The sequence below is a fragment of the Brienomyrus brachyistius genome, chromosome 7 (assembly GCF_023856365.1).
Source record: "Brienomyrus brachyistius isolate T26 chromosome 7, BBRACH_0.4, whole genome shotgun sequence".
NCBI classification, from domain to species: Eukaryota; Metazoa; Chordata; class Actinopteri; order Osteoglossiformes; family Mormyridae; genus Brienomyrus; species Brienomyrus brachyistius.
The window spans coordinates 9,533,686-9,550,385 of NC_064539.1; the positions used below are offsets into that span (position 1 = coordinate 9,533,686).

Consider the following 16,700-nt stretch of genomic DNA (forward strand, 5'->3'; position numbering starts at 1 on the left):
TACATCAATTTATCTGCCATCCGCTTCTACCGGACAGGGTTGCGGGGGCATGTGGCATTTTTCAATATTAAATTGATTTAATTTATTTGCGAATTGTGCATACGCCTTTAACGTAAGGCTGATCAAGCGATCTTCGACTACACTGATGACACATGGATTAGCGTAAACCTGGGTCTAGCTCACTCCCCCGCCACACCGTAACTGGTGGGTGATCGCTAACATCCCGCGGCAGGCAACGCAAAACCAGCCGATGTGACGAGGACGCGCTTGCTGCACTCCCTGAAACCATGGACTTCAATGTCAAGAAACTGGCCTCCGATGCAGGGGTTTTTTTCACACGGGCAGTCCAGGTAACTATTAATATCTATTTTTTAAAAACGATTCCATTTGCAATATTGTTTCCGTTGAATAATAATAATAAATAGCACTTCGTGCTTTGGACCCTTAATCATGACAACAGCATCATTCGGAATAACCAGGCTGATGAGCTTTTAATCTTGCATCCACACTGGGAGGCGACATTGACAGTTTTACCCTTCGCATAGATTGTATTTTTCCCTCCCATGATGTTGATGTCGCCATTGTAAAACATATCGAGGCTGACTGAATTTCTGTTATTTATAGATACGGCGTGATTCTTACCCGGAGACGTATCTTGTTCCCCGCATTTTCTGTTTAATGCAATGCTTCTGCAGCAGTAGAATAATACTATATTTTGTAGGATTTCAGATTATTCGTTATTGCACTCAAATACAGAAATTCCAAGACCTTTCATTACTATCACTGTTTGCTACATTCTGTTAATTGAATTGTAATTTACAAACGAGCACGTCATTTTGCGTGTCTCAGTTTAATACGCACCCAGTACATTTAATTTCCGTGACCTGCTTCATGCAGTGCAGCAAACGCATCACCCCATTCGATTAGATCAACACAACACGATGAACAAAACGGGAACGTTATCTGACCAGGAACCATCGCCCTACCCTTGAGTGAGGTACTTAACCTCCGCTTAGGTAGAATTATACCTCTATCGATGTGTAAAATTGTGGACAGATTAAATGACATGAAGGAGTAGGAATTATGGGAAATAATCCATCCATCCATGCATCCATCTTCTAACCGGTTATCCTGGCCAGGGTCGTCGGATGGAAATTAATTATTTAAAAAACCCTTAAATCCCTTGATATTCAGTCTACAGTAAAATGTATAGATTTTTTGAGCCAGAACAATGTTTCTCAGAAAGAAAGGGTTGAGCGATTTGGAATGGAAGTGGCTGGTGGGGGAGAGGTGGGTGCATTTCGCCGGCTTTCCTCCATGTCAGATAAGGAGTCCTCTGGGGTCACCGTAGTCACCGTGGGAGTGCTTTTCAGGAGCGGCGGATCGGAAATCACTCTGTCACTGCTCAGTACGCCTTCTCCGTGTGATCTATATCGGTTAAAACGACAGCTGTTTTATTGCGCCAATAGCCTCTCCATCGGGCTTTTACTGCTGGTATTTCGCTGCTTTTGGTCACCAATGAATGAAGACGAGCTTTAAGTTTGATCAGAAGATGTTGTAGGTTGTATTTAAGTAACAACAGTGATATTACTGAAATAAGACTCAACACAGGGTAGGAAAGACTAACCTGATCTCTTGTCTGACCACGCCTGATTTAGATACAGTGCTTAATTAGATTTGTTAATGCTGCGTTAATTCCACAGTGGCCCCGCACCATATGTGAATTGTGGGTACAAATTTATGATCTGACCTGGCTGGTAACACTGTTCATCCTCAGGTTGTGTCTCTCGCGCACGCTCCTACACACACACACACACACACACACACACACTTTTAAGAACGGCACCATACTTAAATGCTTACTTTAAATTGCTCGGACACAGACGGGCTAATCATCTTTGCTTCATACACAGTAATACCCATCTGAGTGTCTATATACAGCTAGTATCACTAGTGGGCTTCCTGTTAACTTTATTGGATCAAGCCCTTCATTGGCATGAAGTTATGTCAGAGAGTCGGACCGCAGAGTACATGCTACAGTTGTGTTTGTGGCAAAAATACTCAATTCAGGGTGACAGGAAGCCCAGTGGTGAACAGATGGAACAGATGAATGACAGATTGTTTTCCCCCAGATGATAAACATTCTTGTACCTTCCAAGGGACAAAACCTGAATTTTTTTCAAATATTTACTTCACTCACTGCTTGTCTGAAATCTAACCCTGTCTATTTTTCTCAAACCCTGAAATACTCAAGCAAAGGGCACCATTCTATACCTCATGGCATTTATGGAGATTATGGAATTTTCTGAAGCTTATAGTATGTTCAGGAGAATTATCAGCTGCATTTTAACATGTTTGTCTGACGTCTCATATGAACATTTTATGACATTTCCCCTCCATCAATGGCCGCTATGTCCAGTTTAGTAATTGAATTATGTAGCCCCCCATGTGTGAGGTGTTCTCTGATTTTGTTGGCACAGCATGATGGTTCCTAAGACTGGGGATATCTGACAGTATGTATAGTGACACACTATCTGCCTGCTGACATAAGACGTCTAAGTGCACATACTGTAGGTCATTGGGCAGGGGGCCATTTCAACAGGCAACAGCAGCAACAATCAAGCCATATACCAACAGTCATAGAGTAATTGCAGTATTACAGCAATTAAAATATTACAAATAATGTTGCTGGTCTTAATGTTGAATGACAGTCAGAATTTCTATTAATCTCCATGAATCTATATATAATTTTATTCTCTAATTCAAATGATCTTATACATTAAGTTAGAACAAGGGCATTTGGTGGCTCTTCATCAGGCACGGATCTGGAAAGGATGCATTTTCAGATGGCAGGGAAACCACAGGGATCACAAAAAATGCTGCATTTCATTTGTAGGTTAATATACAACTATAGCTATTATTATTTATGATGGGTTTTTTTGATGCTATTCAGTTGTAATTCTTGATTAGTTTTTCGGTCACCTGGTGGAGGGTGAGAAAGACTGACTGGTGCGGAAAAATGTGTGTGTCTGGTTCCTCAGCAGGGCTTCTGCCCAGGGCCACCTGTTTCTGGTGCTTTAGGGCCAAGGCGTTTTGTGGATGCTGATGCAGCTACACCCATATGTCATCGTGAGCCTTTCGTGTGGGTTTGAGCACCGCTCTCGGTGCGGCCACCCGTGTGTGTGTGTGTGTGTGTGTGTGTGTGTGTGTGTGTGTGTGTGTGTGTGTGTGTGTGTGTGTGTGTGTGTGTGTGTGTGTGTGTGTGTGTGTGTGTGTGTGTGTGTGTGTGTGTGCGCACTCCTCCTTTGTGCATGGGAGCCTAGGCTTGTCTGAGTCTCTCTGTTATCCTTCCTGAGCTGCTCTTTGCCACTGTCTGCCATTAGAACCCAGCACACCAGGCTTATTGCTATAGCGGATTTGTGTTGTGTGATATTTCACTGGCCATTTAACTTTGGCATAAATTCCCCTTGGTTCTGAATGATTGGCAACAAACGTGTGACATTTTTCAGGCGTCTTATGTGTATTTATTATGACATTTATAGAAAATTTGACTCAGCATCGCCTTGTTATATGGAATTAGTCTCTGTGAAATTGGTCTTGCTCATTACATTACCTAGGCATAGCTGACATGATACATGATGGCAAATAAACAGTGCGACTCCAGAGGAAGGCTGACACAAAAGTATAGGCAGCCTCTATACAAATAAGAGTAAGTACATTCCTCCATTGGTTGACTGCGTTGTGATCCTGTGTGTCTCTCTGTAGTTCACGGAGGAGAAGCTGGGCCAGGCTGAAAAGACTGAGCTGGACGCCCACCTGGAGAACCTCTTAGCCCGGGCAGACTGCACCAAGAACTGGACTGAGAAAATTTTCCGTCAGACGGAGATCCTTCTGCAGCCCAACCCAAGTAAGAACGTCTGCTCCTTGCTGAGTAGTCAGAGGCCAGCTTGTCTGACAGAGACATTCATAATTAATGAATTATTTCCTCAGCAAGAAGGTTCTACGCAAAGTGGTCCACAATTCTATGTTGCTATTTAATACAGTTGAACATTTCACTTAAGAAGTTCACTGGAACGGTATCTGGTGAACCAATATGGCTTCTCTTTTAGAACCAACAATAATTCGTTTGGAGGATAACTCATCCTATACTCGTTCGGGGGAATCTTCATCTGGCCTGTAGCCTTCAGCCGATGTGGTACGCTGCCGATTCTCTGGGGCCCACTTTGTGTGACGGAGAGCTGGGCTTCTTGGTCATGGGCAGATTTCCACTGTGTCTCAGGACTGAGTCATCAAAACAAAATGTTGGGTCGCCTGGCTTTTGTGCATAAAAATGAGCCGCTGGTTAAAATAGGACCAGTCATTCACGCCTGTACAGACGTGTAGATGTGGTTTGCTGGGATTCATTGGACATCCAGCATGATGTGGCCTCGCCTGATCAGAGCGTTGAGGCGTCTGGGAGCGAAGAGCTCTAACCTTTGATTTTTTGACCCCCCCCCCCCCCCCCCCCCTTCACCATGCTACAGTTGACCACACGGGTGAGTCCCTTTCTCCTTCTGGCACCCTTGTGCCAATGGCTTTGGCCCCCCCACCCCCAACACTCCTTGCCACACCCCATTTTAGGTCCATGCGGCATGCCAAAGGGAACATGTGCTGAGCTGGCCCTGTGATATGCCCTGATTGCGTGTGGGGGGGGGGGGTGGCTATAATAATCTGTCGGCCTTTGATTTTATACACCTCCCATTAATTTTTTGCTTCTGTTGGGTCTGATAACTTTAGCATGCAGGCAGACAATGTTTGCTAATGATTGTAGAGACTCTTATTGGTGGGATTGAATCTCATGGGGAGTAGATGTACAGGAAATCCACTATAGACACAGGGAATGAATGTGTGGTGTTTGTTTCTTTTTAAAAATTGCAATAGTTGGGGTTTTACAGCTAATGAGAAGTCAGGGACTGGGGGGGTGCACTGTAGCTCTGCAGGCATCCATACAAAAGGCATGGAGCAAGCAGTGAGTATGTTTCCAGGCACTAGCCAACACATGTTCCATTGGCATCAGCAGCTTTTGATAACCCCTCCTTGAGCTTCTCTTCCTCTGGGTTATCAGAGGCCTTGTGCCTCTGCTAGTTCTCCCTCATCTGGTTCTTGGAAAACGGGAGGTGAGACAAATTCCCGTGTAACCCTTCAAAGATGTCCATTATGAGTGACATCATACCCTGAGATCGCTCCCCCTTTGTGATATCATTGTGTGGCGATCAGCTGTCCCCTCCTTGTGAGGTCATCACCCGGAGACTCGCTGTCTCCTGCTGTGATGTCTTCCTTTCACTGAGTTCACCTCGGACTTCACTGCTGAAGGGGTTTCTGGCTGCACATATCACTGCACCACCATTCCGGCTTCTCTGCTCTCTGCCCATGATGTCATCCTCCTGGGCTCCGCCGTCTCATCTCGCATTAACCGTTCGCCTCAGAGATTTAGGGTGGTGGTAGAACTTCAGGCGGACAGCCAGACTGACCTGTGCCTCACATTTTGGTGCTTTCATATCAGACGTTCTCAAATCATGGCGCCCCCAGCTGGCTCCTCTGAGCCTGACACCTGGGTCGTGGTGCTGGACAGTGGTCAGATAGCAGAGCTGTGAGGATCAGTAGCATTTGTAACAGAGTGTGCTGTGTTTGTTTACCCCCCCCCTGTCCTTTATGACATCGCAGAACACGAGGCGCATTGCCCGCCTGGAAGGCTGGTATCTGTGTGTACTCCTCCAGCCTGTGTATCTGTGTGTTTTTTTTTTTTCTGTGTATAACAGTGAGTCACTGTGTCCTGTGTGTTACGGAGCATGTGCGGGAAGCAGGTAGCCAGTTTAGAAGCAGATTCTGAGCTTTTTAAAGTTTTTTTTTTTTGCATCTAAGTAATGTTTAGCACTTGCAACACATCCCAAAAAGTCACCGTCACCATAACTGTGCCACTGAAAGCACCATAGACAAAATACTCCTGGATGGAGGCAATGTATTTTTATACCGTATAGCCTACGGTATATACCCTATATGTACTGTAGTTCATACTTTGGTGATTTAATATATTTTTCTTAATGGGTCTAGCGTTGTAATTAATTAACCAATCAGATTTAGTTGTCATGGTCAAAAAGGAGCTGTACAGTATAGTATTTGTCAGTGTAAAAGTAAGGGAATCACTTCTCTCTCCCACCCTGACCCACTCCCCTTCCAGGTGCGCGGATTGAAGAGTTCTTCTACGAGAAGCTGGACAAGAAGATTCCATCTCGTATCACTAATGGGGAGATTCTGGGCCAGTATATGCAGGATGCAGCCAATGACTTTGGTCCCGAAACTCCCTACGGTGAGAGTAGAGATGGGGGGGGGGGGGGGTTCGTTGATTTGTGTGTGCTTTTTTTTTAAGGGTGCTGCTTCCTACGTGTCACATTTGTTGGAAGGACATCATTTGAAAGGGATTAAAATAATTAGATTAGAATGAGTAATATAACTGTTTTAGTACTATTGTTACTAGTATTAAGTACCGTAGTATTGGTTTGATTATCATTCATCAGTCATAACGGTTCATGTTTTTCATGCAGTTGCCGTATTTGTTCAAGATTTTTACTTGAGTACTAACTGAGTTATTAAGTTACTTGTGCCCCCTCAAGTAAAGTGGTACCGTAGTATTTAGTAGTATTGGTACTATTATTACTAGGAAATGATCGGTTATTGTTTGCTGGCAGGATCTTCTCAGCATGGTGCTGTATGGTTGGCTGAACCACCAGAAACCTGCACTCTAGGGCCACCTGGAAGCAACGATTCACAAAAATATTGTTTTTCAAGCCTTTTTTTCATTAGCAGTGACAATTCAGTTTCTTAAGCCTAGTTTTCTAAACCTGTCTCTTCTTGCCTATGTGTGTAATGGAGGTCATATGCAGTTGAACAGGATACAGATACTGACACACGCTGCCCTCATATTGGACAGAGGGTGTGCTGTCTGTTCTGGTTGAGCTTTAATGAATTTCAGGGCATCCATTGCCTGACTTCTGCGGGCCTTGACCATTCCGCAGGTGAACCGCGGATCTGTCAGGGAATCTCCTGCCGTTTTCACTTTTGCTGCTTCTTGTGAACTCGCCATGTGTCGTCACCTCAGCGCTGCCCGCGAGTGCATGTTACCTAATCATTGAAACTGATCTCTTTGGAATGTGGGGAACGCCGTTGTGACGCGTGTTTGTCCCGGAGTGTTCGGTGGAAGACGGAAGTGTAGTGCAGTTTCTGTCCTAGCAGCCTGCCAGTAAAAATGGGTGGATCAGATTTACTGATCTGCTGCTTACCCAAAATGGGCCTCCTCGCCACTTTACATTTTTATTTCCTTTTATCGACATGTTTTTACGTGTTTTGTTAATACATTCTCAGTTGCTTTGCTGCACCAGACAAATCTTCCCCATGACAGACTGTCCAGGGGGTGCACCCTGCTATTGCCCCTCTGTCTGGCAATAACCATTAGCAACTAATGAAAATTATCTGATGTGTTTTATTTTTTTCCTTCTTACCAAACTCCCAGCAGCGACACTTGTTATCCTGAATCTTTTAGTGGTGCAGGCTGTATCATTCCATTGTATTTTATGAATCATGCAGCTTATGCATAGCTTAATTATTATTATTATTATTATTATTATTATTATATTAGTTTCTCTGGCAGTACTGTGCTAGTTTCTGGGCTTAAACACACAGGCAGATTTAGTCACGTCATTGTTTTAGCTCTGCCAAGTTTGGATTATGTTTAGTGTTAGATTGTCTCATATGAAACGTGTGTTTGTTTGTGTGTGTTGCAGGGAGCACTCTGATCAAAGTGGGGGAATACCAGAGGAGACTGGGTGGTTCAGAGCGTGAGTTTATACAAACATCTGCCATCAGCTTCCTCACGCCACTGCGCAATTTCCTGGAGGGTGACTGGAGGACCATCTCGGTGAGGCGGGGGGGGGTGGGAGGGGGGGCGCTGTACGTGGCTCTTGAGGCTGGTGGGAATTCTGTAAGACGAGGGAGAGCTCAGCGTCTGTTTTAAAAAAATGCACATTTATGTGTGTGTGCTGGTTCTTTGACGGAGGTCAGGGCAGAATTTGATTTCAGTTGAAGGCCTAACGATGGGATTTCACAAGCCTGCTTTGCAGGTTCTCCCGTAGGTCTTGTGGGGACGTCCGTCTAGGGCTCTGGTTCACATTGCTTTGCCTCTGCAGAGAGAGAGGCGTCTTCTGGAGAACCGGAGGCTGGACCTGGACATCTGCAAAGCGCGTCTGAAGAAGGCCAAGGTGGCTGAGGCCAAAGCTTTGGTGAGCTTCCTTTTCTTTTTTCCTCTTTTTTTCATTCCATCCTGAGTCCTCTCCTCCAGCCACTTTCTTTCCTCCCTTGTTTTTATTCCTCTTAATGTTCTCTTCCCTCCCTCAGTTGTCACGTTTTGTCTCGGCTCTCCCAGTAGACTCCAGCGTGTAAAGTGGACTGTGCCTGTAATGATGAAATGTGACTTGGCGGGGGGGGGGGGGGTTGGGGGGGGCCTCTCAGGTGCAAAACTGTGTGGTGGAAACTGTGAGACAGTCTGTCATCTGGATTACACTCATTTTCCGGGGGTGTTTTTTTTCTGTGGGGCTGTCTTCATCTTTCTTTTTCAAAGACTTGGTCTTGGTCTCGGTCTCTTTCATCATTTCACTTCTCTAGCTTCTCTCTCCTGTGTCTGTTTCCCCCGGGACCGAAGCTCAGGGTTTCCTACTTTTGATTTCTTTATAGGCCCTTTGCTCAAGTTTTATCCAAGAGTCTTCTTCAAATAAGTCAAAAAAGCACTAAAAAATTGCGCAGTAAAGGATCGAAATGGTGGAAAATATGAATGCATGCTTGGTGTTCTGACAGTGTAGTTGCATTCATACAGAATAAGCTGAGGTAGAAAGTTCAGGTCCAGAAAGTAAAAGTCCAGTCTTTCAACCAGCTAGTTGAGTACCCTGTGACTGTGACCTTTTATATTTAACTGGTTGGTTGAAAGGAAGTCTGGATTTTAACTTTCTGGACCTGAACAAACTACTGCTGAAAAACAAGTATTATTCTGAGTATTATTTAAATGTCACAACCCAGCAGAATGCAGAGGCAATGACTCTGGGGTGAAGTTGCATCATGTTTTTACTCTGTTATGCCATAACTGCGGATGCCAGTAGTGAGAGACCGAGCCCTAAGGAGAAAGACTTTTGGATTCCAAAGGATGTTGATGTGTTTTTGTCCGTTTGTGGGAGCGTTCAAGGTCAGTTTCAGATATATTGCCCTGTCACTGTGAGGTTAACTAAGGTCACCACATTGCATATTTTGTCATGTTTTCCTCACTAATGATTATACCAGTGATGATGGTTTGGGCATGCCTATGACCTTTGACCTTTAACCTCTTAACATAGCAAATGCCATCTGAACTAATTTTAGGTTTTATATAGAGCATTGAGTTTCTGGTCATATTTCACTGGTTATATCATTGGCGAGTCTTCTTGTAGTCCTGACTGCCTGATACATTGAAAGCTTGTGTGCAGTTGAGAATATTTTGTATGTTCTGGGTTATTTGCCTGTCTGAAATCTGCCACTAGAACAAACGGTTATTCTTGTTGTTCTTGTCCTAGTTTCTAAGCAAGTGTGCCTACAGTGTATTTTTCTATGGACTATTCTACAGTGAGAAGGAATGCCTTCACAGGATTGTTACTGTTGATCAGTGGTGGGTTTGTGCTGTGATATACATGATTTCTAGAGCACAGGCATGGATTTGCACACAAGCACGTCAAAGAGCGTTTTATTCCAGAGGCTGTTGCATTCCTGAGGCCTCCTGTGTGGCATGAAACAGATCAAGATGGATTTCCCTCTGCCTGCTTGTCAGGTCACTCTGGTGGAACCAGCTTCCTAACCATTAATGACATAATTGCACTTTGCTTTGCCATGTAATCTAGGTCATTCCTTTCTGACTCTGTCTTTACACAATCACATGTTTTGAGATATATAGCTGCCATCTTAACTCGTTCTCCCATGCTTAGTCTTTCATGTCTTGATCATCACCAGGTTGAACAGACTCACTTCTCTGTAGCAACTTTGCAGGACAGATTGGATCTGAAAGCTTCAGTTGTATTTTAAGTGACTTTGTTCCCATGGTTACTCAAGTAACTCGTTATTTCAGCTTTTCTCTTTTTTTCACAAACTTGAAGGTATGATATGACTGATCAACTGGAGTAGCGCAGTGCAACACTGGTCTGATAAAATCCTGAGGTTACTCTACTCCCATGATGCTTGACTCCCTCATTTATACATTTGTTACTTATGATGACCAGGGGTCAAGGGCCAAGGTCATTGAAAACTCATTGAATGCCCCCCCCTCTCCCAGCCATTGACTCTATCAGTCTTTCGGCACTCAGTACACACAGAAGGGACTCCCACTTTTATACTTTTGCCTTGTCTTACTCTGCCTCTCTGTTAATGTGCTTTGTGATGATGCATGATGCATTGTGGGTAAAGCTATGTCTCCCCCCCTTCACCCGTAGGCCACGCCCGATTTTCAGGAGACTAGGCCTCGCAATTTTGTTCTGTCAGCCAGTGCTTCTGCGGTAAGCGGTCGCCAATCTAACTGAGGGATACCACATGCGTGCACACACACACGTACACACACATGTACAAACACACACACACACGTGCGCACACACATGCACACACATGTACACGCGCACACACACATGTTTCTGTTCATATCTTTGTACCACCCATTAATTTCTATAGGGGCTCCCTAATCACAGCAGTGACAGCCGTACCCCCTACCCAGCCCTAACCTCAACCATAAGTAACCAAACAAAATACAAGACTTTAGGCATTTTTATTTTTTTGATGGCAGATACAGATTTTTATGAAGCTGAGTTTCTCCTTGTGGGGATTGAAAAAATGCTCCACACAACGTCAAAATAACAGGTTTTTATCACACTGTGGGGACCAAATATATATGTTTAATATATAAAATACATGTGTACATGTAATATATACATAACCCACACACACACACACACACAGGCATACCTGAAGCTGGGATTCTGAACACTTTAAGGTTTCACAAGCTCTGTAAAAAGGCAAATAAGGATGAGCTGCTCCAAATTAGGATCCCCTATGAGCTAGAGCCTGTTTAGTGGACTAACCATTTTGATATATTAGTATAACTCATCTGCTCCATTAGTTTACCTGACCTGCTTCAGTAGTTTAATACCACTTGCATTTTTTCACGCAATTTTCCAAATTAACCAGCCCCATTAACCCTCATCGCGTTTAATTGCTTGTGTCACCTTGTCTTTTGAACTTCTCAGCTCGGCTGGTTGCTACCTCTCACATGGATTTTCGCCTTAAGAAGAGGCTTGTTTGTTTGCTGCAGCTATGTCTGTGGAAGCTTATACTTGGCTAATATTTAGTTTTGGGACAAAAACAGACCCAAAACTCCCCTGTGTCCCCGCCCCCCGCTGCTAATATGACCGTTTAAAATGATTCATTTTAAAACGGAACACTTTTGAAAGTTTCACTTGAGAATCCTCATGCAATGTGCTGTGGCGTTATGTGGTTCAGTGGGTTAGGCCATGGTGCCTCTGTGTGGAAAGTCACTAGTTCAAATCCCCTGGTTGTCATAGCGATTTCACCGCTGGGCTCTTCAGAAAGGCCCTTAACCCCAATCGCTCTAGGGACAGGCTGACTGCTTCCTGTAACTTTTTTGAACAAGAGTCTGTCAACTAAATGAAATGTATTTGACTTGTGCAGGCGTCACAAGAGTCATTTCTCGGCCATCTTTGGCTCACGATGGACAGCTGCTTAGTTCACGCTGGCCATTTTGTTCCAATTGGCGCTGAACACTCACAAAATAATACCAGTAAACTCCACCACAGGCGAGACTTCATGTGAATCTGCACTGAGTCATTTATGGAGCTCATCCAGGGAAACTCGGTGTTTGTCCTGCTTTTGTGAAGTTTATTTTTCCATATCTGGACCTTATTACAGGCAGCCCCCATGTTACGAACAAGAACTTTTCCTTAAACATGTATCTATAGGTAACATACGGTTCTTATTTAGTGTCAGTTAGTCAAATGCTTGTCTTAGTATATAGTATATTTTACCCTTCTATGCATATAAAACACTTACGAAACACTTCCCAATACACTAAACCATCTTACACATAACAATACAGTTCAAAATAATGAAAATAACAATGATACATTAATAAATGGCTACATACGGCACTGTACTGTACCTCCAGCTGAGGAACCGCTGAAGCCGCACAGTGTTTTACAGTCTCACAGTACTGCATGCATTCGTTATTACGAACCATTATATTCAACTCAAATATTTTATATAGCAGGATTTATGTCAGTCCACTCGTAAGGAGCTGTCCGTAAATCGGATGTTCCTAACCCGGGGACGGCCTGTACTTGCGTGGAGTCGGATTCATTTTGCAGTCAACTCAGAGTAAACCCAAAGCCCAACAAAGAGTCCCCTGGGCAGGAGGTGGAAGGAGCCTTCTTGGGCCTGTGACCGTTGTGATGTCATCATTGTTGGACCGGTGCTCAGATTGCGCCTCTCCCCCCCTTTTTTGTTGCCATGCTGCATTTTCAGCTCTGGAGTGAGGAGGTGAACAAAGTGAGTATCCCAGGAATAAAAGAGAGCCAAAAATCGAGGTGTTTCCTGATGGAGCCTGCTTCTCTCTCTGCCCTCTCAGCCATCATTGTGTGTGTGTGGGCGTGTGTGTGGAAGCCATGTTGAGATTTTTGGCCTTTTTGATGTTCGTGGCTTTTTTAGGCTTCGTGTTTCTTCTCACTTTGCCATGATCCCATGCTCAAGGGAAGAATGCTGAAGGGCATTTACTGTTTATCTGTGTAGACTTGACATGGATGACGATGGCCGTATATTACTGGAAATCTGAAATGAGATATTAAATAAAGGGGGGGGGGTGATTTTATGAATATTGTGCACAGGTGCCCTGAGATAAATCTAAAACACCATTACTTGTTTGGGGGGGGGGGGGGGGAGTTCATATCTCTTAAACCAGGATAAATTGGGCGTTCACAGCTGAAGCTGCAAAACCTACCCTGGTCGCGTCTGTCAGGGCAGACCTGTTGGGCGCTGATCAGACCAGTGCTTTCCGCACATTTTAGCTAGTTCTTCTATAGTGTGGTTGCTCACTTGATGGTGAGGGACTAGCTGGAGTTCTCAGAAGAAAAGGTATTTGCACCTCTGCCAAATACCGCAGGTGAGTAGTGGTACTTGTATGGAAACCCTGTCAGTGCTAATACCCAGCTGTTTCCCTGTAATTGTAATGGTTTGTGTGTGTAATCGTTATGACATCGTTTACACATCACTGTATGAGTGAGTCTTTCTGTCGTCGTGTCAGTCTATTTCTCTGCATCTGTGGTGAGACTCTCCTGCCCACGCATCCTCCGCCCTGCCTCACAGCAAAGCCCATGTCTCCCTGCCCCCCCTTCTCCCACAGGCGGAGCAGGAGCTGCGTGTAGCGCAGACTGAGTTCGACCGGCAGGCAGAGGTGACACGTTTGCTCCTGGAGGCCATCAGCAGCACGCACGTGAGTCGAGTGGCAGCAGCTGTGGGCGTGGGGGTCATGTGATGTGCTCAATTCTTGTGAATCCTTCTGCGATCACCCTTTTACATACCCCCCCCCCCCCTCGCCAGGTGAACCACCTGCGCTGTCTGCATGAGTTTGTGGAAGCCCAAACTACTTACTATGCACAGTGCCACCAGCACATGCAGGAGCTACAGAGGGAGCTGGCCAGGTGAGATCCTGTCTGAGAAAGCTGAGGACTTCTGTGGGCCAAGCGTCCTGAATGTACCAAACATAATAACGAACACACTCTCAATCCGCAATGCCACAGGTGCACATTGTGACATTATGGTAAAAATTATAGCATCATCTCATTCTCAGAAGAAACCACTTTTCTATTCGTTTCTTTCTCTCATGCTCGCAGATCAAGTGGAGATGCGTGAGTATGATCGTTATTAATAATAATTCATATTCACCTATGTGACCTGCTACAGTGATATTGCTTGGAAGTGGGCGTGGCTAATCGCCTACCTGAGAGCAGACCCCTGAGGAATTAATTCAGGTCTTGAGTCTCTGTGTGGATCAGATGGATGGTGTGAAACAAGGCTTTGTCACACTCAGCTTCCCCAACACCTTCGCCATGAGCCCCAGCCGGTCGGCTGGCGTCCCGGCACAGCTGGCCCCCCCACCGGGGGCTAGTCCCACCCACAAGGCTCTGGAGGTGGAGGAGGTGCAAGCCCCCGCGGCAGGCACACGCAAGGCCAAGGTGCTGTACGACTACGACGCAGCAGACACGAGCGAGCTGTCCTTGCTGGCTGATGAGGTGAGCTCCATAGCCATCACACTCCAGAGTCAGGCTCCCTCTAGTGATTTCTTTATTAGCTGCATCTTCAGCCAGATTTGGAAGAAGTATGCATGCTGTGCAACGTCCGTGAACCTAAATGTAATATTTTTACTAATGCCATTCATTTACCAGCACCTTAAAAATTTTCTTTTCAAAAGACGTCCACTATATGATGCCCTGTGTCTTCTCTTTGTTCCAAGCTGATAACGGTGTACACGCTGCCAGGAATGGACCCGGATTGGCTGATCGGAGAGCGGGGCAACCAGAAGGGAAAGGTGCCCGTCACATACCTGGAGCTCCTCAGCTAATGCCACTGGGCGGACAGATGTGACGGACAGCACTGCTCATACCACGACATCATGCACAGCCAGTGACGCCCACAGAGAATGCACAGCACACCCCTAATCCCAGGGACAACCCCCAGAGCTGCGTAGACCGCTGAACAGGGAACATTCACGAGAACCACAAGTGAAGGGAACGCATGTATGTATGCATGTATGTATGTATCAAAAACGTGTTGTGAGCTGACTTCCAGGCCCCAGGTTTAGGTGACTGGGGCCCGGCTGTAGATCAGCTGCACACTCCCTTCGGACTTTGCCGGCTTGCTCTGACGCCAGGGCCCGTCGCTTGTCCACCTGTGGTGCGTGACGCCCCGTGACCATCGCTGACAAGCCGTGATGCAGATGAAGACTCCTGGAAGCTTCCCTCGTATGTCGGCTCACCACCCAAAATGGTGGGAGCGGATTTTCGATACTAAAAAAAAGAATCTTTCTAGTGTCAACTTGTGGTTATTTATTTATTGTTTTTCCCGTTCGGCTCAAAATGTCACGTGAAATAATCATATTCAAATTGCAAAATGGAGGTAATGTTGTGAAGCCTTCCTGACCTAAGGGGGTTTGTCGTGTGTCTGACTGTGACTGTATACATTCTGTGTCATTTTTGTTTATAAACATCCCAGAAGTAACCTGTGTCCCCTAACAATTTGTGAGTTTTCTGCTTATTGGTCTGCATATGAAAAGGAAACGACAGTATTTATCTAGATATAGTTTCTTCTGCTGTTGATTCCCCCCCCATTCTGTTATACAAGCCAATTTTTAAATAAAAGGAATCGGCTCTCTACATGCTATATATCTTTTGTCTTTTACTACTTGTAATTTTTGTTTATGAGGTAGACAGTCCTTTGCCGCGAGATACAATTACAAGTTTATGTTTTGTGGTCTGCAGTCATTTGCTGGCTGGTCTAACCCTGAAGGAAATGGGCCAGATCAGATGCCGATGCCACATTTCAGTCCCACTGACTTTGCGTTTCTGTTCCTCATTTACCCTGTTTGTGGTGAGATGGTTGAGCCCTTTGGCCACAGTGGACTGAATTCTGACTTCTTCAGTGCGGTGACCCAGCACTTCTCTCAAGTCTGTTTCTCCCCCAGTCCAATTTACAATCTGTCCCTTATACCCAAGTGTAGTGAATTGGTGTAAATTTGCAATGTAATAAAAATCACAAAGAAAATGGCTCCACTGAGGGCTGTTTTTAAACAGTATCTGAGTCGAGTTCTGTGATGTATATGATTCCTTGGAAGTTTTATATCTCATCAAAATAAATTGCAATTTCCACCTTTCGGTTTTAAACAAAACAGAGCTTTCAGAAGGTGTCGGGATTCTCCTCAAGGCAGGAGAAAGGCAACCGCCGACCCTGAGCTTAGGGTTACCATATTTGGGGAGACGAAAAAGAGAATGTGTCCAGAGTTCCGAATATTAATGAAGTTTCACGTTTACCAACCAATCAGGTAATGCTTCTCTTATGAATATTCAAGAGTTTTCCCTAATCCAGGATCTAGCTGACCCTGCATTCTAATCCTCATGTTTATTACTTTAAACAAAAGTGTCTGCTAAATACATTTATGTAAAGGTTCTGTGACAATGAGCAGCATCAGCATTTAGAAGATGGATGGATGTATATAAGACACGGATTCCACAAAACCCCCCAGACGGGCCACGTTTTTGCTCCGTCGCAACTCTCAGTGAATTGAGAATGAGCCAAAATGTGGACCGTCTGGGGTTGGCCAAGGACTGGTTTGAGAAACACTGGTTTAAGGTAGAGCAATCCAGTCCTGGTTGTTATGGGTCAAAGTCCCAAGAATCAGTACCAGATGTTAGTGTTCACTTCCAGTATTGCTGTAAAAATTTGGCTACCAAGTCACATCCAGCTAAGCAGGAGATCTGGCTTCGTAATACAGGCTGCAGGTTATTAAGGTGAATTAGCCCTGTTCTGTGTGTCTTTTCCCTGTT

General features: G+C 45.0%; 1 protein-coding gene across 9 annotated transcripts; it reads left to right on the forward strand.

The window, feature by feature from the left end:
* Positions 1–88: 88 nt before the first annotated feature.
* Positions 89–15,952, forward strand: sh3glb2b (SH3-domain GRB2-like endophilin B2b). 9 transcript variants are annotated; one of them, XM_049018839.1, is made up of 13 exons: positions 96–350; positions 3,766–3,907; positions 4,524–4,535; positions 6,218–6,346; positions 7,818–7,951; positions 8,220–8,312; positions 10,536–10,598; positions 12,631–12,654; positions 13,505–13,594; positions 13,702–13,802; positions 13,995–14,009; positions 14,192–14,393; positions 14,615–15,952. In XM_049018839.1, exons 1-13 carry the CDS (start codon positions 288–290, stop codon positions 14,720–14,722), a joined length of 1,176 nt encoding a protein of 391 aa, XP_048874796.1. In that variant the 5' UTR covers positions 96–287; the 3' UTR covers positions 14,723–15,952. The 9 variants fall into 9 exon arrangements, with proteins under 9 accessions (XP_048874798.1, XP_048874796.1, XP_048874800.1 ...); XM_049018841.1 differs by lacking the exon at positions 13,995–14,009 and having other exon boundaries at positions 89–350; XM_049018843.1 differs by lacking the exon at positions 12,631–12,654.
* Positions 15,953–16,700: the final 748 nt, after the last annotated feature.